This window comes from Phaenicophaeus curvirostris, unplaced genomic scaffold (assembly GCF_032191515.1).
Source record: "Phaenicophaeus curvirostris isolate KB17595 unplaced genomic scaffold, BPBGC_Pcur_1.0 scaffold_75, whole genome shotgun sequence".
NCBI lineage: Eukaryota > Metazoa > Chordata > Aves > Cuculiformes > Cuculidae > Phaenicophaeus > Phaenicophaeus curvirostris.
This window is the reverse complement of record NW_027206697.1, coordinates 301,538-324,098: the sequence shown is the minus strand read 5'-3', so window position 1 is coordinate 324,098 and position 22,561 is coordinate 301,538. Positions and strand designations below refer to the sequence as shown.

At 60.0% G+C, this 22,561-nt stretch overlaps 1 protein-coding gene across 1 annotated transcript in view; it reads left to right on the top strand.

Annotated features, from left to right (window-relative positions):
• DGAT1 (diacylglycerol O-acyltransferase 1) overlaps nt 1-9,215 on the top strand; it is a 9,551-nt gene extending 336 nt beyond the window's left edge. The window contains exons 2-12 of the mRNA XM_069882034.1: nt 10-105; nt 200-274; nt 1,784-1,890; nt 2,685-2,723; nt 3,717-3,758; nt 3,903-3,947; nt 4,731-4,843; nt 4,962-5,027; nt 6,681-6,768; nt 8,837-8,899; nt 8,987-9,215. Coding sequence (XP_069738135.1) covers nt 10-105; nt 200-274; nt 1,784-1,890; nt 2,685-2,723; nt 3,717-3,758; nt 3,903-3,947; nt 4,731-4,843; nt 4,962-5,027; nt 6,681-6,768; nt 8,837-8,899; nt 8,987-9,133 — 881 coding nt within the window. The 3' untranslated portion in view covers nt 9,134-9,215. The remainder of the gene's footprint in view (nt 1-9; nt 106-199; nt 275-1,783; nt 1,891-2,684; nt 2,724-3,716; nt 3,759-3,902; nt 3,948-4,730; nt 4,844-4,961; nt 5,028-6,680; nt 6,769-8,836; nt 8,900-8,986) is intronic.
• The last annotated feature ends 13,346 nt before the right edge of the window (nt 9,216-22,561 follow it).

Here is a 22,561-nt window from a genome sequence, read left to right as displayed (position 1 = left end):
TATTTTTAGTGGGTGCTGTCTTCGCTCTCGCCATCTACACCATCCTCTTCCTCAAGCTTTTCTCCTTCCACGACGTCAACAAGTGGTGCCGCGAGGGGGGGGCAGGTAGGGGGGTTTTGGGGGGCTGGGGGGGGGTATTTTGAGAAGTTGGGGGGGGGGGGGGTTCATTCTTTGCCCCCCCTAATCCCTTTCTTCCCAGTGGCCGCGACGCCCAAAGCCAACGGGGAACTGGGACGGAATGGGGTGACCTACCCCGAGAACCTCACCTACCGCAGTGAGGGGGGGTCTGGGGGCAATTAGAGAGGGTCTTGGGGCAATTGGGGGGCAATTGGGGGGGTCTGGGGGTGTTTGGAGGGGATCTGGGGGCAATTGGAGGGGATCTTGGGGCAATTGGGGGGCAATTGGGGGGTCTGGGGGCAATTGGGGGGGTCTGGGGGCAATTAGAGAGGGTCTTGGGGCACTTGAGGGGCAATTGGAGAGGTCTTGGGGGAATTGAGGGCAGTCCTGGGGGGCTTAAGGGGGGTCCTGGGGCAATTGGAGGGGATCTTGGGCAATTGAGGGGCAATTGGCGGGGTCTGGGGGCAATTGAGGGGCAATTGGAGAGGTCTTGGGGGAATTGAGGGCAGTCCTGGGGGGCTTAAGGGGGGTCTTGGGGCAACTGAGGGGCAACTGGGGGGGTCTGGGGGTGTTTGGAGGGGATCTTGGGGCAATTGGAGGGGATCTTGGGGCAATTGGGGGGGTCTGGGGGCAATTGGGGGGTCTGGGGGCAATTGGAGGGGGTCTTGGGGCAATTGAGGGGCAATTGGGGGGGTCTTGGGGCAACTGGGGGCAATTGGAGGGGGCCTGGGGGCAATTGAGGGGCAATTGGGGGGGTCTTGGTGGAATTGGAGAGGGTCTTGGGGCAATTGGGGGGGTCTGGGGGCAATTGGAGGGGGTCTTGGGGGAACTGAGGGCAGTCCTGGGGGGTCTGGGGGCAATTGGAGGAGGTCTTGGGGCAATTGAGGGGCAACTGGAGGGGGTCTGGGGGCAACTGGGGGGGTCTGGGGGCAATTGGAGGGGGTCTTGGGGCAATTGAGGGGCAATTGGGGGGGTCTTGGGGCAATTGGAGGAGGTCTTGGGGCAACTGGGGGCAATTGGAGGGGGCCTGGGGGCAATTGAGGGGCAATTGGGGGGGTCTTGGTGGAATTGGAGAGGGTCTTGGGGCAATTGGAGGGGGTCTTGGGGGAACTGAGGGCAGTCCTGGGGGGTCTGGGGGCAATTGGAGGAGGTCTTGGGGCAATTGAGGGGCAACTGGAGGGGGTCTGGGGGCAACTGGGGGGGTCTGGGGGCAACTGGAAGGGGTCTTGGGGCAATTGAGGGGGTCTAGGGGCAATTGGAGGGGGTCTTGGGGCAATTAAGGGACAATTAAGGGAGGTCTTAGGGGATTTAGGGGGGTCTTGGGGCAATTAAGGGACAATTAAGGGGGGTCTTAGGGGATTTAGGGGGTCTTGGGGCAATTAAGGGGGGTTCTGGGGATTTGGGGGGTCTTGGGGCAATTAAGGGGGGGGTCTTAGGGGATTTAGGGGGTCTTGGGACAATTAAGGGGGTTCTGGGGGATTTGGGGGGTCTTGGGGCAATTAAGGGGGGGGTCTTAGGGGATTTGGGGGGTCTTGGGGCAATTAAGGGGGGTCTTAGGGGCTTTAGGGAGGTCTTGGGGCAATTGGGGGGCTCTTGGGGGTAATTAAGGGGGGACTTGGGGCAGTTGGGGGGGTCCCTGAGGTTTTTGGGGTGTGTCCCCCCCCAGACCTCTATTATTTCCTGGTGGCCCCCACCCTGTGCTACGAGCTGAGCTTCCCGCGCTCCCCCCGCGTCCGCAAGCGCTTCCTGCTGCGCCGCCTCTTCGAGAGTGGGGCAACTGGGAGGGACTGGGAGGGACTGGGAGGGGGGCTGGGAGGGACTGGGAGGGGAACTGGGGGGACTGGGAGGCACTGGGAGGGGGGAATTGGGGTGCTGGAAGGGTTAAAAGGCTCCTAAAGGGTTAATGGGGGGGACTGGGGGGACTGGGAGGGCACTGGAAGGGGGAATTGGGGTGCTGGAGGGGTTAAAAGGCTCCTAAAGGGGTAATTGGGGTGCTGGGGGGGGACTGGGAGGCACTGGGAGGGGGAACTGGGGGTGCTGGAGGGGTTAAAAGGCTCCTAAAGGGGTAATTGGGGTGCTGGGAGGGGACTGGGAGGGACTGGGAGGGGGAACTGGGGGTGCTGGAGGGGTTAAAAGATCCTATAGGGATACTGGGGGGAACTGGGAGGGATTGGGAGGGGGAACTGGGGGGGCTGGGGGAGACTGGGAGGCACTGGGAGAGGGAACTGGGGTGCTGGAGGGGTTAAAAGGCTCCTAAGGGGATAATTGGGGTGCTGGGGGGGGGCTGGGAGGGACTGGGAGGCACTGGGAGGGGGAACTGGGGGTGCTGGAGGGGTTAAAAGATCCCTATAGGGTTACTGGGGGGAACTGGGAGGGGGAACTGGGGGGGCTGGGAGAGACTGGGAGGCACTGGGAGGGGGAACTGGGGTGCTGGAGGGGTTAAAAGGCTCCTAAAGGGGTAATTGGGGGGACTGGGAGGGAACTGGGGGTGCTGGGGTGCAACTGGGATGGAACTGGGGGTAACTGGGATGGAACTGGGGGTAACTGGGAGTGTTGCCCCCCCCCAGCTCTTCTTCCTGCAGCTGCTGGTGGGGCTCATCCAGCAGGTACTGGGGGGAAACCAGTATGGAATGGGGGGGTCCCAGTATAGAATGAGGGGGGGCCTGTTTTAATGGGGGGGGCCCGGTATGGAATGGGGGGGGTCCTTTATTAAATAGAGGGGGTCCCAGTATGGAAGGGGGGGGGTCCCAGTATGGAATGGGGGGAGCCCTTTTTTAATGGGGGGTGTCCAGTATGGAATGGGGGGTTCCCTTATTAAATAGAGGGAGTCCAGTACGGAAGGGGGGGGTCCTTTTGGAATTGGGGGGGGTGTCCCAGTGTGGAATGGGGGGGCTCCTTTATTAAATAGAGGGGGGTCCCAGTATGGAAGGGGGTTCTCCCAGTATGGAATGGGAGGAGCCCTTTTTTAATGGGATTGTCCCAGTATGGAATGGGGGGGGTCCTTTATTAATGGGGTTCTCCAGTATGGAATGGGAGGGGTCCCAGTATGGAATGGGGGGAGCCTTTTTAATGGGGGGGTCCCTATATGGAATGGGGGGGGCTCCTTTATTAATAGAGGGGGGTCCCAGTATGGAAGGGGGTTCTCCAGTATGGAATGGGAGGAGGCTTTTTTTAATGGGATTGTCCCAGTATGGAATGGGGGGGGCCCTTTTTTAATGGGGGGTGTCCCAGTATGGAATGGGAGGGGTCCCAGTATGGAATAGGGGGGGACATTTTTTAATGGGGGGGTCCCAGTATGGAATGGGGGGGGCCCTTTATTAAATAGAGAGGGTCCCCAGTATGGAATGGGAGGGGTCCCAGTATGGAATTCTGTGAATGGGGGGAGCCCTTTTTTAATTGGGGGTTCCCAATATGGAATTGGGGGTGCCCTTTTTTAATGGGAGGGGTCCCAGTATGAATGGGGAGAATCCCAGTATGGAATGGGGGGAGCCCTTTTTTAATGGGGGGGGTGTCCCAGTATGGAATGGGGGATTCCCAGTATGGAATGGGGGTGCAGACATGACCCCCCCATTTCCATATTCCCCCCCCCACCCCCGCAGTGGATGGTTCCCACGATCCAGAACTCCATGAAGCCGTTCCGGGTGAGTTTATTTTTTTGGGGGGGGGGGGGGGGGGCGTCCACTAGATTTTTTGGGGTGCGGGGGTGTAAATGGATTTGGGGGGCGGGGGGGGGGGCAGCTTAGGAGCCCCCCCCTCCCCCCCCAGTTTTAACTCCATTCCCATAGGACATGGATTATTCCCGAATCATCGAGCGCCTCCTCAAGCTGGCGGTGAGCGGGGACCCCCCCCCCCCCAATTTGCCCCCCTGACCCCCCCAATTTGCCCCTCAACCCCCTCTAACCCCCCCCAATTTGCCCCCAACCCCCTCTAACCCCCCCAATTTGCCCCCCCGGCCCCCTCTAACCACCCAATTTGCCCCCCGGCCCCCTCTAACCCCCCAGTTTGCCCCCCCGGCCCCCTCTAACCCCCCCAATTTGCCCCCCCAGCCCCCTCTAACCCCCCAATTTACCCCCAGAGCCCCCAAATACCCCCCCAACTCTCCCAGTTCCACCAGAACCCCCAGTTTCTGCTGTTATCCCCCAATTCCCCCCACATTTCCCATCAGACCCTCCCAATTTGCCCCCCAGCCCCTCTAACCCCCCAATTTGCCCCCCCAGCCCCTGTCTAACCCCCCCAACACCCCCTATTTGCCCCCCAGTTCCCCCCCAACTCTCCCAGTTCCACCCAGACCCCCCAGTTCTACTTTTATCCCCCTAATTCTCCTCCCAATTCCCCCCAGACCCCCTCAATTGCCCCCAGACCCCCTCGAATCCCCCCAATTTGCCCCCCCAGCCCCCTCTAACCCCCCAATTTACCCCCAGAGCCCCCAAATACCCCCCCCAACTCTCCCAGTTCCACCCAGACCCCCCAGTTTCTACTTTTATCCCCCTAATTCCCCTCCCAATTCCCCCCAGACCCCCCTCAATTCCCCCCCAGCCCCCTCTAACCCCCCCAGTTTGCCCCCCCAGCCCCCTCTAAGCCCCCCAACACCCCCAATTTGCCCCCCCCCCCAGGTCCCCAACCACCTCATCTGGCTCATTTTCTTCTACTGGTTTTTCCACTCCTGCCTCAACGTGGTGGCCGAGCTCCTCCAGTTCGGAGACCGGGAATTCTACCGGGATTGGTGGTGAGGGGGGGGTCAAACTGGGATTGGGGGGACCCCCCCAAGCCTTGGGGACCCCCCCCAGCCTTGGGGACCCCCCCAGGCTTTGGAGACCCCCCCAAATCCCCTTTTTTTTCCCCAGGAATTCCGAGTCGGTCACTTATTTCTGGCAGAACTGGAACATCCCGGTGCACAAGTGGTGCCTGAGGTGGGGGGGGTGTAATTAGCGGGGGCTGCTAATTAGGGGGGTCTGGTGTTAATTGGAGGGGGTCTGGTGCTAATTAGGGGGGATGTCTCGAATTTGGGGGGGGTCTGGTGCTAATTGCGGGGGGTCTGGTGCTATTTAGAGGGGGTCTGGTGCTAATTAGGGTGAGTTTGGCACTAATTGGGGAGTGCTGGTGTTAATTAGGGGAGGTAGGGTAGCATTAATGGGGGGTCTGGTGCTAATTGGGGGGGTCTGGTGCTAATTGGGGGGGTCTGGTGCTAATTGGGGGGATCTGGGGCTAATTGGGGAGGTCTGGAGCTAATTAGGATGGGGTTGGTGCTAACTAGGGGGAGTTTGGCACTAATTGTGAAGGGCTGGTGTTAATTAGGGGAGGTAGGGTAGCATTAATGGGGGTTCTGGTGCTAATTAGGAGGGGTTCTGGTGCCAATTGGGTGGGTCTGGTGCTAATTGGGGGGGCTCTGGTGCTAATTAGGGGGAGTTTGGCACTAATTGGGGAGGGCTGGTGTTAATTAGGGGAGGTAGGGTAGCATTAATGGGGTCTCTGGTGCTAATTAATGGGGTCTCTGGTGCTAATTAGGGGGGTTCTGGTGCTAATTGTGGGGACTCTGGTGCTAATTGGGGGGGTTTGGTGGTGCTAATTGGGGGGGCTCTGTGCTTATTAGGGTGAGTTTGGCACTAATTGGGGAGTGCTGGTATTAATTAGGGGAGGTAGGGTAGCATTAATGGGGGTTCTGGTGCTAATTGGGGGGGTTCTGGTGCTAATTGGGGAGGGTCTGGTGCTAATTGGGGTGAGTTTGGCACTAATTGTGAAGGGCTGGTGTTAATTAGGGGAGGTAGGGTAGCATTAATGGGGGCTCTGGTGCTAATTGGGGGGGCTGGTGCTAATTGGGGGGATCTGGGGCTAATTGGGGGGGTCTGGTGCTAATTGGGGGGGATCTGGGGCTAATTGGGGGAGGTCTAGGGCTAATTAGGAGGGGGTTGGTGCTAATTGGGGGCTCTGGTGCTAATTAGGGGGAGCTTGGCACTAATTGTGAAGGGCTGGTGTTAATTAGGGGAGGTAGGGTAGCATTAATGGGGGCTCTGGTGCTAATTGGGGGGGTCTGGTGCTAATTGGGGGGGTCTGGTGCTAATTGGTGGGGGTCTGGTGCTAATTAGGGGGAGTTTGGCACTAATTGTGAAGGGCTGGTGTTAATTAGGGGAGGTAGGGTAGCATTATGGAAGTTCTGGTGCTAATTAGGGGGGGCTCTGGTGCTAATTGGGGGAGGTCTGGTGCTAATTAGGGGGAGTTTGGCGCTAATTGAGGGTTGCTGGTGTTAATTAGGGGCGGTAGGGGTAGCATTAATGGGGGTCCTGGTGCTAATTAGGGGGGTCTGTTGCTAATTAGGAGGGGGTCTGTTGCTAATTAGGGGGGGTTCTGGTGCTAATTAGGGGGGCCTGGTGCTAATTAGGGGGGGTTCTGCTAATTGTGGGGGGGTGGGGTGTGCTCTGGCATTAATGGGGAGCCTGGTGCTAACTTTGGGGGGGGGGGGGGGGTTGGTGCTAATAAAGTTGCCGGGCAAATAGGGGGTCCTGGTGCTAATTAGAGGGGTGTCTGCGCTAACGAAGGGCGTCACTAACGAGGTGCCCCCCCCCCAGGCATTTCTACAAGCCGCTGCTGCGCTGGGGGGCCAGCAAGTGGGTGGCCCAGGCGGCCGTTTTCCTCGCCTCCGCCTTCTTCCACGAGGTCAGGGGCCCCCCCAAATCCCCTCCTGCACCCCCAAATCCTTCCTGCCCCCCCACATCCCCTCCTGGATCCCCCAGACCCCCCGAATCCTTCCTGCCCCCCCCTAAATCCTCACCTGCCCCCCCAGATCCTCACCTGCCCCCCCAAATCCCTGCCTGCACCCCTCAATCCTTCCTGCCCCCCCCCCCCAAATCTCCTCTGCATCCCCAAAAATCCTCTCCTAGACCCCCAAATCCCCACCTGGCTCCCCCAAATCCCTTCCTGCCCCCCCAAATCCCCACCTGGCTCCCCCAAATCCCTTCCTGCCCCCCCAAATCCCTTCCTGCTGCCCCCTAAATGCCTTCCTGCCCCCCCCAAATCCTATCTGGGTCCCCTAAATCCCTTCTTGCGTCCCTCAAATCCCCCCCAGATCCCCACCTGGATCCCCTAAATCCCTTCCTGCCCCCCCAAATCCCACCTGGATCCCCTAAATCCCTTCCTGCCCCCCCAATCCCCACCTGGATCCCCTAAATCCCTTCCTGCCCCCCCAAATCCCCACCTGGATCCCCTAAATCCAATCTTACATCCCCCATATCCCCACCTGGATCCCCTAAATCCCTTCCTGTCCCCCCAAATCCCCTTTCTGCCCCCTCCAGATCCCTTCCTACTGCCCTCAAATCCCTTCCTGCATCCCCCAAATCCCTACCTGGATCCCCCAAATCCTCTCCTGCCCCCCCCTAAATCCCTCCCTGGGTCCCCCAGATCCCCTCCTAGCCCCCCAAATCCCCTCCTGCCCTTCCAGATCCCCACCTGGACCCCGTAAATCCTTTCTTGCATCCCCCAAATCCCCTCTTGGACCCCCCAAATCCCTTCCTGAATCCCCCCAAATCCCTTCCTGTCCCCCCAAATCCCCTCCTGGACCCCCATAAATCCCTTCCTGCCACTCTAATTCCCTTCCAGTCCCCCCAGATCCCCTCCTGGATCCCCCAAATCCCCTCTTGGACCCCCCTAATTCCCTTCCTGTCCCCCCAAATCCCCTCCTGGACCCCCCAAATCCCCTCCTGGACCCCCTAAATCCCCTCCCAAATCCCCCTAAATCCCTTCCTGGACCCCCTAAATCCCCTCCCAAATCCCCCTAAATCCTTTCCTGCCACTCTAAATCCTTTCCTACCCCCCCAAATCCCTTCTTGGACCCCCCGATCCCCTCCTGGACCCCCCTAAATCCTTTCCTGCCACTCTAAATCCTTTCCTACTCCCCTAAATCTCCTCTTGGACCCCCCTAAATTCCTTCCTGCTGCTCTAAATCCTTTCCTACCACCCCCAAATCCCCTCTTGGACCCCCCAAATCCCCTCTTGGACCCCCCTAAATCCCTTTCTGCCCCTCTAAACCCCCCCCGTCCCCTCCAATCCCCACCTGGACCCCCCAAATCCCCTCCCGAATCCCCCTAAATCCCTTCCTGCCCCTCTAAGTCCTTTCCTATCCCCCTAAATCCCCTCTTGGACCCCCTAAATCCCCTCCTGGACCCCCCTAAATCCCTTCCTGCCACTCTAAATCCTTTCCTACTCCCCTAAATCTCCTCTTGGACCCCCCTAAATTCCTTCCTGCTGCTCTAAATCCTTTCCTACCACCCCCAAATCCCCTCTTGGACCCCCCAAATCCCCTCTTGGACCCCCCTAAATCCCTTCCTGCCCCTCTAAATCCCCTCCTGTCCCCTCCAATCCCCACCTGGACCCCCCAAATCCCCTCCCGAATCCCCCTAAATCCCTTCCTGCCCCTCTAAATCCTTTCCTATCCCCCCAAATCCCCTCTTGGATCCCCCTAAATCCCCTCTTGGACCCCCTAAATCCCCTCCTGGACCCCCCTAAACCCCTTCCTGCCCCTCTAAATCCCTTCCTGTCCCCCCAAATCCCCACTTGGACCCCCCTAAATCCCTTCCTGATGCTCTAAATCCTTTCCTACCACCCTCAAATCCCTTCCTGTCCCCCCAGATCCCCTCCTGGCCCCCCCAAATCCCCTCCTACCCTCCCTACATCCCTTCCCACCCCTCCAAAATCCCTTTTTTTTTTTTCTTTTTTTCCCCCCCTGCAGTACCTGGTGAGCGTCCCGCTGCGGATGTTCCGGCTCTGGGCGTTCATGGGGATGGCAGCTCAGGTTAAAAAGAAAGAAAAAGGCATCCAACCTGTTTTCAGCATCGTATTTTATTTTTTTGATGGCAACCGGCTCCTCCATCCCTCCCAGATCCCCCTGGCTTGGTTCGTCTCCAAATTCCTGCGCGGGAACTACGGGAACGCGGCCGTGTGGATGTCTCTGATCATCGGCCAGCCCATCGCCGTCCTCATGTACGTCCACGACTACTACGTCCTCAACTACGAAGGCCACCAGTGACCCGTGGCCACCGGCCCCTCCGAGCGTGGCTCCTGGGACTCCTGAGAAGGTGCCACCCTGGGGATGATCCCGGTGGGAGCGGCCGGCGGCGTTCCCGACCTCGGGAATTGAAGGTGGAATCAATGCAATCGTGTGTCCCCCCTGAACCCCGCCACCCCCGGGGAGGAGGATGGAAGCGGTTCCCCTCGCTGGGGAGCAGCGGGAGCCGGTTTGGAGGCGCGGAGGAGGTTTGGGATCCCGTCGAGCCGGAGGTGCTGGGATCTGGGCTCTCTGGCTGCTCCGGGGATGCTGGGATCCAGTCATCCTGGAGATGTTGGGATCTGGGATCTGGCTCCTCCAAGGATGCTGGGATCCAGCTACCCTGGAAGTGTTGGGATCTGGGATCCGGCTGCTCCGGGGATGCTGGGATCCAGTCGCCCTGGAGGTGTTGGGATCTGGACTCTGGCTCCTCCAAGGATGCTGGGATCTAGTCACCCTGGAAGTGTTGGGATCTGGGACCCGGCTGCTCCGGGGATGCTGGGATCTAGTCGCCCTGGAGGTGTTGGGATCTGGGATCTGGCTGCTCTGGGGATGCTGGGATCCAGCTGCCCTGGAGGTGTTGGGATCTGGACTCTGGTTGCTCCAGGGATGCTGAGATCCAGTCACCCTGGAGATGCTGGGATCCAGCTGCCCTGGAGATGTTGGAATCTGGACTCTGGCTGCTCCAGGGATGCTAGGATCTGGCTTCTAGCTCCTCTAGGGATGCTGGGATCCAGCTGCCCTGGAGATCTTGGGATCTGGGATCTGGCTGCTCTGGGGATGCTGGGATCCAGTCGCCCTGGAGATGTTGGGATCTGGACTCTGGCTGCTCCGGGGATGCTGGGATCCAGTCACCCTGGAGGTGTTGGGATCTGGACTCTGGCTCCTCCAAGGATGCTGGGATCTAGTCGCCCTGGAGGTGTTGGGATCTGGGATCTGGCTGCTCTGGGGATGCTGGGATCCAGCTGTCCTGGAGATGTTGGGATCTGGGATCTGGCTGCTCTGGGGATGCTGGGATCCAGTCACCCTGGAGATGCTGGGATCCAGTTGCTCTGGAGATGCTAGGATCTGGCTTCTAGCTCCTCCGGGGATGCTGGGATCCAGCTGCCCTGGAGATGCTGGGATCCAGTTCCCCTGGAGATGTTGGGATCTGGGATCTGGCTGCTCCAGGGATGCTGGGATTTGGAATCTGGCTCCTCCAAGGATGCTGGGATCCAGCTACCCTGGAAATGTTGGGATCTGGGATCTGGCTGCTCCAGGGATGCTGGGATTTGGAATCTGGCTCCTCTAGGGATGCTGGGATCTGGCTTCTAGCTCCTCCAGGGATGCTGGGATCCAGTCGCCCTGGAGATGCTGGGATCTGGCTTCTAGCTCTTCCAGGGATACTGGCATCCAGTCACCCTGGAGATGTTGGAATCTGGACTCTTGCTACCCCATTGATGCTGGGATGTGGAATCTGGCTGCTCCGAGGATGCTGGGATCCAGTTCCCCTGGAGATGCTGGGATCCAGTTCCCCTGGAAATGTTGGAATCTGGCCTCTGGCTGCTCCAGGGATGCTGGGATCCAGTTGCCCTGGGGCTCTTTGGGATCCTGGGGACCTTTGGATGTGACCTTTGGCTCTGGCTGCTCCAGTGGCCATCGGGATCCAGTCCCCGGCCCCCCCAGGGCCATCGGGATCCGCCCGTGGCCACCTCAGGTACCGTTGGGATCCAGCCTCCGCCTCCCCCCGGGATGAAGGCTCCGTCCCTCTCCGTTAAGGCACTTTATGGACCGCGCGGTCCCATCCGTCCCCGTCTCGCTCCGGGGTTGGATCGCGCTCCGACCCCGGCACACGCTCCCTGCCGGAGCTGGTGGCCACCAACCCTGGGCTTCGCTCCGGTCCCTTTTTAACCCCTCTGGATTGTATCCCTCAAATTCCGCGTGATTAAAAGTCTCTGGGTTTGGTTTTTTTTTCCAAGCTCCGTCTCCGGGCTCCGTTCGTGGTGGGACCTGAGGCTCATGGAGTGTTGGCTTTGCCTGGGAAGGATTTGGCTGCCGGGGCTCTGCTTCCTGGGATAAATCCCCTTGGGAAGGGGCTCCCCATGGAGGGATCCTCCCTCCGGCTCCGCTCCAGGAGGACACGGACCACAGGGATCCCGGGTTCTGCTCCAGGATGGAGCAAGGATGGAGCCTGGCATCTTCCAACCCTTCCCCTGGAAGGATCTTGGGCTCCAGGACCTTCTTCCAGCTCAAAGGGTTGGAGGCATCTCAGAAACTCCTGTTTTTCCATCATGGAATGCTCTGGGTTGGAAGGGAGCATCGGGAGCTCATCCAGCCCCACCAGGACCATCTCTGTGAGCACCAAAGGGCTGGAGGCATCCCAGAATCTCCTGTTTTCCCATCATGGAATGGGTTGAGTGGGATTGGACCTTGAAGAAGATGCTCCCACGCTCTGCTGAGGGCTCCAGGGCTGGAATTCCAGAGCTGGAGAGGAGCCAGACCTGGATCCCTCACCTCACCCTGAGGGATGATGCAGCCAGGAGCCAGGATCCCACAAACACAGGTTCCTCCGGATCCCGTCTCCGGCTGCGGGTGGAGTGGGGAGCCCTCTAGGCATCCTAAGAGTTGGCTGGATGAGATTCCAGGAGAGATAAAATAGGAAAACACAACTCGGCGCGTGCCGGAAGGATCCCATGGCGCATCCCGTGAGCCCCGGAGAGGCAGGAGAGGGATCCCTGGCAGGTGGGACACAGAGGGACTGGAAAAGCAGAGATCCCAGCTGGGAAGGGGATGGAGAGAGGGGATTCCAGCCGGGGAGGGGATGGAGAGAGGGGATCCCAGCCGGGGAGGGGATGGAGAGAGGGGATTGTCCTTGGAGCAATTTGATCCAGTGGGAAGTGTCCCTGCCTGTGGCAGGAGGGTTGGAACTGGATGATCACAAAGGTCCCTTCCAACCCAAACCACACTATGAATCCATGATTCTACGAATTATCCGTGTTTTGCTGTGGAAAACACAGCTCAACCGCATTCATCGGGTTCGTTTATGCCATAATTCCTTGGGATACATGGAATCCAAGGGGGATGAATGGAATCCAAGCGGGATAAACGGCATCTGAGAGGCCTCTCTGGTGGTTTAGGAGGAGAGGGAAAAGGTCAGCTCCGCTCCGGCGCGTGTGGCGGTTACGGAACCCCCAGCCGGGCGACGCCAGGCAGCGCCAACGGGGAATATTCCAAAGGCCACGGAGCCCAAAGAGCACAGGGAGGGGTTTGTCCTCGTCCTGCTCTGATAACGAGGGCGTTCCCGGCTCCAGGAGACTTTGCCCGCATCCCTGGACCCTAAATCCCCTTTCCAAGGGGGGAAAAGAAAGGGAATTCACTGGGGAGCTCCCCAGCTTTCTTGGAGCTCCTTCGGGTGCTGGAAGATGCTCTAAGGTCTCCTCGGAGCCTTCTCTTCTCCCGGGAGGACAGGCTGAGGGAGTTGGGGTTCTCCAACCTGGAGAAGAGGAGGCTCCGAGGAGACCTTAGAGCAGTTTCCAGCATCCCTGCCCATGGCAGGAGGTGGAACTGGAGGATCTTGGAGGTCCCTTCCAACCCAAACCATCTCACGGTTCCATGATTCCAACTTGCTGCCAATCGGAACCCCCAGATCCCATCCCCGGAGGGGTTCAAGGCCAGCTTGGATGGGAGCTTGGAGCCCCCGATCCAGCGGGAGGTGTCCTGGATGGACCTGGATGGGCTTGGGGGTCCCTTCCAACCCAAACCATCTCATGGTTCCGTGACTCTTCCAGGAGCTGGGAGAGCACGGGTGATGCTCTCCGCTCCGAGGGGGGAGATCCCAGCAGAGGGAAGGAGCCTCACAGCGTTCCCCGTGTCCCGGGAGATGGAGCTGGGTCGCTCCGTACCTTTCCGACCTCGTGGTCCATCATGTGGTTTGATGTCTCAGTGCAATGACACCCATGGAAACCATCGGAAAAGCTGTCGGATTGGGCAGAGAGCCCATGGCTGGCAGCGAAGGGCAGAGCCGGAGGCTATTCTGGGATGGAGCCAGCAGCTCCGAGCTCAGTCCCTGCCTCCGTGACCCCTCTCCTAGAAGCTACGAGCAGGACCACGTTCCCCATGGATCACCGAGCCCCGGTGAGGATCCTGCATCCCTTCCCGGCGTCTGGGACCTCCTCCAGGAGGAGAGGAGAGCACTGAAATCCCAGAGGCACCTGCACCGGGTTCTGCTTCCAAACACAATCCCAAAAGTGGATCAGGAGCGATGAGGACAAATCCCAGCTCCCTCTCTGGAGGGGACATTGCAGCCACATCCCATCGTCTTCTCCAGAGGGGATGGAGAGAGGGGAATCTGGATGGAAAGATGGGATCCTGGATGGGGAGGGGATGGAAAGATGGGAATCCAGCTGGGGAGGGGATGGAGAGAGGGGATTCCAGCTGGGGAGGGGATGGAGAGAGGGGATTCCAGCTGGAGAGGGGATGGAGAGAGGGGATTCCAGCCGGGGAGGGGATGGAGAGAGGGGAATCCAGCTGGGGAGGGGATGGAGAGAGGGGATTCCAGCCGGGGAGGGGATGGAGAGAGGGGATTCCAGCCGGAGAGGGGATGGAGAGAGGGGATTCCAGCTGGGGAGGGGATGGAGAGAGGGGATTCCAGCTGGGGAGGGGATGGAGAGAGGGGATTCCAGCCGGGGAGGGGATGGAGAGAGGGGATTCCAGCCGGGGAGGGGATGGAGAGAGGGGATTCCAGCCGGGGAGGGGATGGAGAGAGGGGATTCCAGCTGGGGAGGGGATGGAGAGAGGGGATTCCAGCTGGGGAGGGGATGGAGAGAGGGGATTCCAGCTAGGGAGGGGATGGAGAGAGGGGATTCCAGCCGGGGAGGGGATGGAGAGAGGGGATTCCAGCCGGGGAGGGGATGGAGAGAGGGGATTCCAGCTGGGGAGGGGATGGAGAGAGGGGATTCCAGCTGGGGAGGGGATGGAGAGAGGGGATTCCAGCTGGGGAGGGGATGGAGAGAGGGGATTCCAGCTGGGGAGGGGATGGAGAGAGGGGATTCCAGCTGGGGAGGGGATGGAGAGAGGGGATTCCAGCTGGGGAGGGGATGGAGAGAGGGGATTCCAGCTGGGGAGGGGATGGAGAGAGGGGATTCCAGCTAGGGAGGGGATGGAGAGAGGGGAATCCAGCCGGGGAGGGGATGGAGAGAGGGGATTCCAGCCGGAGAGGGGATGGAGAGAGGGGATTCCAGCCGGAGAGGGGATGGAGAGAGGGGATTCCAGCTGGAGAGGGGATGGGGAGAGGGGATTCCAGCTGGAGAGGGGATGGGGAGAGGGGATTCCAGCTGGAGAGGGGATGGAGAGAGGGGATTCCAGCCGGGGAGGGGATGGAGAGAGGGGATTCCAGCTGGGGAGGGGATGGAGAGAGGGGATTCCAGCCGGGGAGGGGATGGAGAGAGGGGATCCTGGATGGGGAGGGGATGGAGAGAGGGGATTCCAGCTGGGGAGGGGATGGAGAGAGGGGATTCCGGCTGGGGAGGGGATGGAGAGAGGGGATTCCGGCTGGAGAGGGGATGGAGAGAGGGGATTCCAGCTGGAGAGGGGATGGAGAGAGGGGATTCCAGCCGGGGAGGGGATGGAGAGAGGGGATTCCAGCTGGAGAGGGGATGGAGAGATGGGATCCTGGATGGGGAGGGGATGGAGAGAGGGGATTCCAGCTGGGGAGGGGATGGAGAGAGGGGATTCCGGCTGGGGAGGGGATGGAGAGAGGGGATTCCGGCTGGAGAGGGGATGGAGAGAGGGGATTCCAGCTGGAGAGGGGATGGAGAGAGGGGATTCCAGCCGGGGAGGGGATGGAGAGAGGGGATTCCAGCCGGGGAGGGGATGGAGAGAGGGGATTCCGGCTGGAGAGGGGATGGAGAGAGGGGATTCCAGCCGGGGAGGGGATGGAGAGAGGGGATTCCAGCCGAAGAGGGGATGGAGAGAGGGGATCCCAGCCGGGGAGGGGATGGAGAGAGGGGATTCCAGCTGGAGAGGGGATGGAGAGAGGGGATTCCAGCTGGGGAGGGGATGGAGAGAGGGGATTCCAGCTGGAGAGGGGATGGAGAGAGGGGATTCCAGCTGGGGAGGGGATGGAGAGAGGGGATTCCAGCTGGAGAGGGGATGGAGAGAGGGGATTCCAGCCGGGGAGGGGATGGAGAGAGGAAATTCCATATGGAAAGGGGATGGAGAGACAAGGAATGCTCTGGGAGGGCGTTTTGGTGCCCTTGGCCCCTCGCTGACCGCGGGAGCAGAATCCATCGTGGCTTTAGCTTGGAACCAAAGCCACTTCCAGTGCCAAGTCCCAGCAGAGGCCGGACTCTTGCACAAAGGAGGATAAATCTGATGGATTCCGCTCCCCAGAGACCCAACGGCCTCGCGCCCGAGCTGCCTGCAGCCTCCGAGCCTCCCTGCACGTGTCCTGGGCTGCATCCAGGGTCTGAGGACAGGCTGAGAGAGTTGGGGTTGTTCAGGAGAAGAGAAGGCTCCGAGGAGACCTTGGAGAGACCTTCCAGCACCTGAAGGGGCTCCAGGAAAGCTGGGGAGGGACTTTTTCCAAGGTCATGGAGTGATGGGATGAGGGGAACGGGGATAAACTGGAGAGGGGCAGGGTTAGACTGGACAGGAGGAGGAATTTCTTCACGATGAGGTAGGGAGACCCTGGACCAGGTTGTCCAGGGAAGCTGTGGCTGCCCCATCCCTGGAGATGCTCAAGGCCAGGCTGGATGGGGCTTGGAGCTCCTGATCCAGTGGGAGGTGTCCCTGTTCATGGCAGGGATGGAACTGAATGGGCTTGGAGGCCCCTTCCAACCCAAACCATTCCATGATTCAATGATTCTAAGATTTATTTATGCGGCTACTCATGGAAAACTCTCGGCTAGGCTGCTGGAAGGGAATTCCCAAGCGCTAACCTAACACTGGTCCAGCATTCCCTAAGGATTCCAGGAGGTCCCCAACCAGCTCTGATGGAAGCAGAACATCCAGAGAGCCTGGACCAGCATTCCCATGGGATTCCAGGAGGTCCTGAGCTGGTTCTGATGGAAGCAGAACATCCAGAGAGCCTGGACCAGCATTCCCATGGGATTCCAGGAGGTCCTGAGCTGGTTCTGATGGAAGCAGAACATCCAGAGAGCCTGGACCAGCATTCCCATGGGATTCCAGGAGGTCCCCAACCAGCTCTGATGGAAGCAGAACATCCAGAGAGCCTGGTCCAGCATTCCCATGGGATTCCAGGAGGTCCTGAGCTGGTTCTGATGGAAGCAGAGCATCCAGAAAGGCTGGATGTGCTTTCAAAGGCTGAGAGCATCACCCTGTGCCTGGAATGCAACCTAACACTGGTCCAGCATTCCCGAAGGATTCCAGGAGGTCCCCAACCAGCTCTGATGGAAGCAGAACATCCAGAAAGCCTGGACCAGCATTTCCTAGGGATTCTAGGAGGTCCCAAACCAGCTCTGATGGAATCACAGCACCTGGAAAAGCTGGATGTGCTTCCAAAGGCTGAGAGCATCACCCTGTGACTGGAATGCAACCTAACACTGGTCCAGCATTCCCGAAGGATTCCAGGAGGTCCCCAACCAGCTCTGATGGAAGCAGAACATCCAGAGAGCCTGGTCCAGCATTCCCGAAGGATTCCAGGAGGTCCCCAACCAGCTCTGATGGAAGCAGAACATCCAGAGAGCCTGGTCCAGCATTCCCATGGGATTCCAGGAGGTCCCGAGCTGGTTCTGATGGAAGCAGAGCATCCAGAGAGCCTGGTCCAGCATTCCCATGGGATTCCAGGAGCTCCCAAACCGGCTCTGATGGAGCCAACAAGAAATCTGGAAGAGCCAAGATGGGACCAAACTCCACGGTCCCCGAACAGCTGCGTCTAAACCCTCCGAAGTCGCCCAAGGGAATAGAGAGGGATCGTCGGGAATTCCCGCTACAGAGGGAATGAGAGGCCGGAACGCTCGGCTTCACTAATTGCTAATTAAGAGGGACCATAACGAGGCGGCTGGTGGACACCTCGAGGGAAAAGGAGGGTTTGGAGGGAACGATTCGGCACAGTCGGATGCTCCTCCGGCTCCGCTCGGCGAAGGGAATTGAGGGAACGTGTGTGGAACAGATGGAGAAGGTTAATTAATTAATTAATTAATTAGTCTGCACGAGAAACGAAGGCAGGTGGGATCAGGGGCTCCAGGTCCGTCCAACCTGGCCCTGGACACCCCCAGGGATCGCAGAATCGTGGAATGGGGCGGGGGGGGGGGGTTGGAAGGGACCTCGCAGCCCACCCAGTTCCCACAGCAAAGCACTGGGAGCACTGGTCCCACCCCTAGGAGCACTGGGAGCACTGGGAGCACTGGGAGCACTGGGAGCACTGGTCCCAGCCCCAAGAGCACTGAGAGCACTGGTCTCAGCCCTAGCAGGACTGGGAGCACTGGTCCCAGCTCCAGGAGCACTGGGAGCACTGGGAGCACTGGTCCCAACCCCAGGAGCACTGGGAGCACTGGTCCCACTCTGAGCAGCACTGGGAGCACTGGTCCCAACCCCAGGGGCACTGGGAGCACTGGGAGCTCTGGTCCCATTCCCAGGAGCACTGGGAGTACTGGGAGCACTGGGAGCACTGGTCCCACCGCCAGGGGCACTGGGAACACTGGTCCCACCCCTTTGAGCACTGGGAGCACTGGTCCCAGCTCCAGGAGCACTGAGAGCACTGGGAGCACTGGTCCCACTGGTCCCACCCCCAGGGGCACTGGGAGCACTGGGAGTACTGGGAGCACTGGTCCCACCCCCAGGAGCACTGGGAGCACTGGGAGCACTGGTCTCATTCCCAGGAGCACTGGGAGCACTGGTCTCATTCCCAGGAGCACTGGGAGCACTGGTCCCATTCCTAGGAGCACTGGGAACACTGGTCTCATTCCCAGGAGCACTGGGAGCACTGGGCCCAGCCCAGGAGCACTGGGAGCTACCCCCCCCCATCCCACGTGACCTCCCGCGGGGGGGGGGCTGGGTGGGTGTGTCTCTCGGTGTCACGTGACGCAGCGGTGGCTGCTCTGGGCCCTCCCGGCCTCCAGGGGGCGCGCGAGGAGGCGGCTCCGCCAGCAGCGGCGGGACAGGGCGGGGCGGCGCGGCCGGCGTCAGGGCCAGCACTGCGCATGCGCCACGTGGGAGGGGTGAGGGGGCGGGGCTTAACGAGGCTATAAAAGGCGGAGCCCGAGGGGGCGGGGCTTAAGGCTGGGGGAGCGGGACCGAGGGGGCTGGGACCAGCGCTCCCAGTGCTCCCAGTGCTCCCAGCGCCCTCAGTGCTCCTGGAGCTGGGACCAGCGCTCCCAGTGCTCCTAGGGGTGGGTCCAGTGCTCCCAGTGCTCCTAGGGCTGGGACCAGTGCTCCCAGTGCTCCTGTGGCTCTTGGGGCTGGGACCAGTGCTCCCAGTGCTCCCAGTGCTCCTGTGGCTCTTGGGGCTGGGACCAGTGCTCCCAGTGCTCCTGTGGCTCTTGGGGCTGGGACCAGTGCTCCCAGTGCTCCCAGTGCTCCTAGGGCTGGGACCAGTGCTCCCAGTGCTCCCAGTACTCCTGTGGCTCTTGGGGCTGGGACCAGTGCTCCCAGTGCTCCCAGTACTCCTAGGGCTCTTGAGGCTGGGACCAGTGCTCCCAGTGCTCCCAGTGCTCCTGCGGCTCTTGGGGCTGGGACCAGTGCTCCCAGTGCTCCCAGTGCTCCCAGTACTCCTGCGGCTCTTGGGGCTGGGACCAGTGCTCCCAGTGCTCCTGTGGCTCTTGGGGCTGGGACCAGTGCTCCCAGTGCTCCTGTGGCTCTTGCCCCCCCCCCAGGGGGCCACCAGGTTTAATGGTTCTCCGGAGTCATACTGGTTAACCGGGGTGGGACGCGCTCACCAGGACCGTCCAGGTTCACCAGGACCATATCGGCTCATGGTCATCGTTCTGGCTCACCAGGACCATCCCAGCTCACCAGGACAGTTCTGGCTCACCAGGACCATCCCAGCTCACCAGGACAGTTCTGGTTCACCAGGACCATCCCAGCTCACCAGGACAGTTTTGGTTCACCAGGACCATCCCAGCTCACTAGGACAGTTCTGGTTCACCAGGACCATCCCAGATCACCAGGATCTTTCCACCTCACCATCACTGTTCTGGCTCACCAGGACCTTTCCACCTCACCATCACTGTTCTGGCTCACCAGGATCTTTCCACCTCACTATCACCATTCTGGTTCACCAGGACCATCCCAGATCACCAGGACCTTTCCACCTCACCATCACTGTTCTGGCTCACCAGGATCTTTCCACCTCACCATCAACGTTCTCTCTCACCATCACCGTTCTGGCTCGCCAGGACTATCCCAGCTCACCAGGATCTTTCCACGTCACCATCACTGTTCTGGCTCACCAGGACCTTTCCACCTCACCAGGACCATCCCAGCTCACCAAGATCTTTCCACCTCACCATCACCGTTCTGGCTCACCAGGACCTTTCCACCTCACCATCACTGTTCTGGCTCACCAGGACCATCCCAGCTCACCAGGATCTTTCCACCTCACCAGGACCTTTCCACCTCACCAGGACCATCCCAGCTCACCAGGAACTTTCCACCTCACCATCACTGTTTTGGCTCACCAGGACCTTTCCACCTCACCAGGACCTTTCCACCTCACCATCACCGTCCCAGCTCACCCTACTGGGAGGCCGGTGCTGGCTCTGGGGGTGCAGAAGACACCCCGTCCTTCACCAGCGTCTCCCCTGGGGCCACCGAGCCGGTGCCAGGGACGAGCGATACCGGCTGGTGGGGACGACGCGGCCACGCGCTCGGATTGTTCCGGTGGCACCACAAGAGCCGCATTGTGCCGGCGGCGGCCGTACCAGGGTCCCCGACGCCTGGAGCCGGGTTCGAGAGGTCCCATGACCCTGGCAAGCGCCCCACAATTCCGGTGACCTCCTGGGGGCCATCGTGGTGGTGAACGGGTTGGGAGCCACCAACCCTGGTGGGACCCCAACGTTCCCTGACACCGGAGACGGGCGCTCACCGCAACCCCTCCGTCTGGGGAACAAAGGGGCTTTGAGATGCCCCACCACAAAGCCACCCTTGTTTGGGACGCCGGGGCCACCACCAGCCCCAGCCCAAACCCACCAGACTGGTCCCAGTTGGCGAGTCAGGTTTCAGGGTCACCAGAGATGTGGTGGGGGTCCCCGAGGTGGTGTCGGGGGTCCTCAAAGTGGTTTTGAGGGTCTTGGATGTGGGTCTGGGGGTCCTCAAGGTGATGTTGGGGGTCTTGGATGTGGGTCTGGGGGTCCTCAAGGTGGTCTTGGGGGTCCTCAAGGTGATGTTGGGGGTCTTGGATGTGGGTCTGGGGGTCCTCAAAGTGGTTTTGAGGGTCTTGGATGTGGGTCTAGGGGTACTCAAGGTGGTGTTGGGGGCACTCAAGGTGGTTTGGGGGGTCTTGGATGTGGGTCTGGGGGTCCTCAAGGTGGTATTGGGGGTCTTGGATGTGGGTCTGGGGGTCCTCAAAGTGGTTTTGAGGGTCTTGGATGTGGGTCTTGGGGGTCCTCAAGGTGATGTTGGGGGTCTTGGATGTGGGTCTGGGGGTCCTCAAAGTGGTTTTGAGGGTCTTGGATGTGGGTCTAGGGGTACTCAAGGTGGTGTTGGGGGCACTCAAGGTGGTTTGGGGGGTCTTGGATGTGGGTCTGGGGGTCCTCAAGGTAGTGTTGGGGGTCTTGGATGTGGGTCTGGGGGTCCTCAAAGTGGTTTTGAGGGTCTTGGATGTGGGTCTGGGGGTCCTCAAGGTGGTATTGGGGGTCTTGGATGTGGGTCTAGGGGTCCTCAATCCGATCCTGGGGGTCCTCAAGGTGGTGTTGGGGGTCTTGGATGTGGGTCTGGGGGTCCTCTAGGTGGTATTGGGGGTCCTCAAGATAGTCTTGGGGGTCCTCAAGGTGGTGTTGGGGGTCTTGGATGTGGGTCTGGGAGTCCTCAAAGTGGTTTTGAGGGTCTTGGATGTGGGTCTGGGGGTCCTTAAGGTCGTGCTGGGGGTCTTGGATGTGGGTCTGGGGGTTCTCAAGGTGATGTTGGGGTTCCTCAAGGTGGTCTTGGGGGTCTTGGATGTGGGTTTGAGGATCCTCTAGGTGGTATTGGGAGTCCTCAAGGTGGTGTTTGGAGCACTCAAGGTGGTATGGGGGCTCTTGGACATGGGTCTGGGGGTCCTCAAGGTAGTGTTGGGGGTCTTGGATGTGGGTCTGGGAGTCCTCAATCTGATCCTGGGGGTCCTCAAGGTGGTGTTGGGGGCACTCAAGGTGGTTTGGGGGGTCTTGGATGTGGGTCTGGGGGTCCTCAAGGTGGTATTGGGGGTCTTGGATGTGGGTCTGGGGGTCCTCAAAGTGGTTTTGAGGGTCTTGGATGTGGGTCTGGGGGTCCTCAAGGTGGTATTGGGGGTCTTGGATGTGGGTCTGGGAGTCCTCAATCTGATCCTGGGGGTCCTCAAGGTGGTGTTGGGGGCACTCAAGGTGGTATGGGGGGTCTTGGATGTGGGTCTGGGGGTCCTCAAGGTAGTGTTGGGGGTCTTGGATGTGAGGCTGGGGGTCCTCAAGGTGGTGTTGGGGGTCTTGGATGTGGGTCTGGGGGTCCTCTAGGTGGTATTGGGGGTCCTCAAGATAGTCTTGGGGGTCCTCAAGGTGGTGTTGGGGGTCTTGGATGTGGGTCTGGGAGTCCTCAAAGTGGTTTTGAGGGTCTTGGATGTGGGTCTGGGGGTCCTCAAGGTGGTGTCGGGGGTCTTGGATGTGGGTCTGGGGGTCCTCTAGGTGGTGTTGGGGGTCCTCAAGATAGTCTTGTGGGTCCTCAAGGTGGTGTTGGGGGTCTTGGATGTGGGTCTGGGAGTCCTCAAAGTGGTTTTGAGGGTCTTGGATGTGGGTCTGGGGGTCCTTAAGGTCGTGCTGGGGGTCTTGGATGTGGGTCTGGGGGTTCTCAAGGTGATGTTGGGGTTCCTCAAGGTGGTCTTGGGGGTCTTGGATGTGGGTTTGAGGATCCTCTAGGTGGTATTGGGAGTCCTCAAGGTGGTGTTTGGAGCACTCAAGGTGGTATGGGGGCTCTTGGACATGGGTCTGGGGGTCCTCAAGGTAGTGTTGGGGGTCTTGGATATGGGTATGGGGGTCCTCTAGGTGGTGTTGGGCATCTTGAACATGGGTCTGGGGTTCCTCAAGGTGGTTTTGAGGGTCTTGGAAGTGGGTCTGGGGGTCCTCAAGCTGGTGTTGGGGGTCTTGGATGTGGATTTGGGGGTCCTCTAGGTCGTACTGGGGACCCTCAAGGTGGTGTTGGGGGCCCTCAAGGTGGTATGGGGGGTCTTGGACATGGGTCTGGGGGTCGTCTAGGTGGTCTTGGGGGTCTTGGATGTGGGTTTGGGTGTCTTCAAGTTGGTGTTGGGGG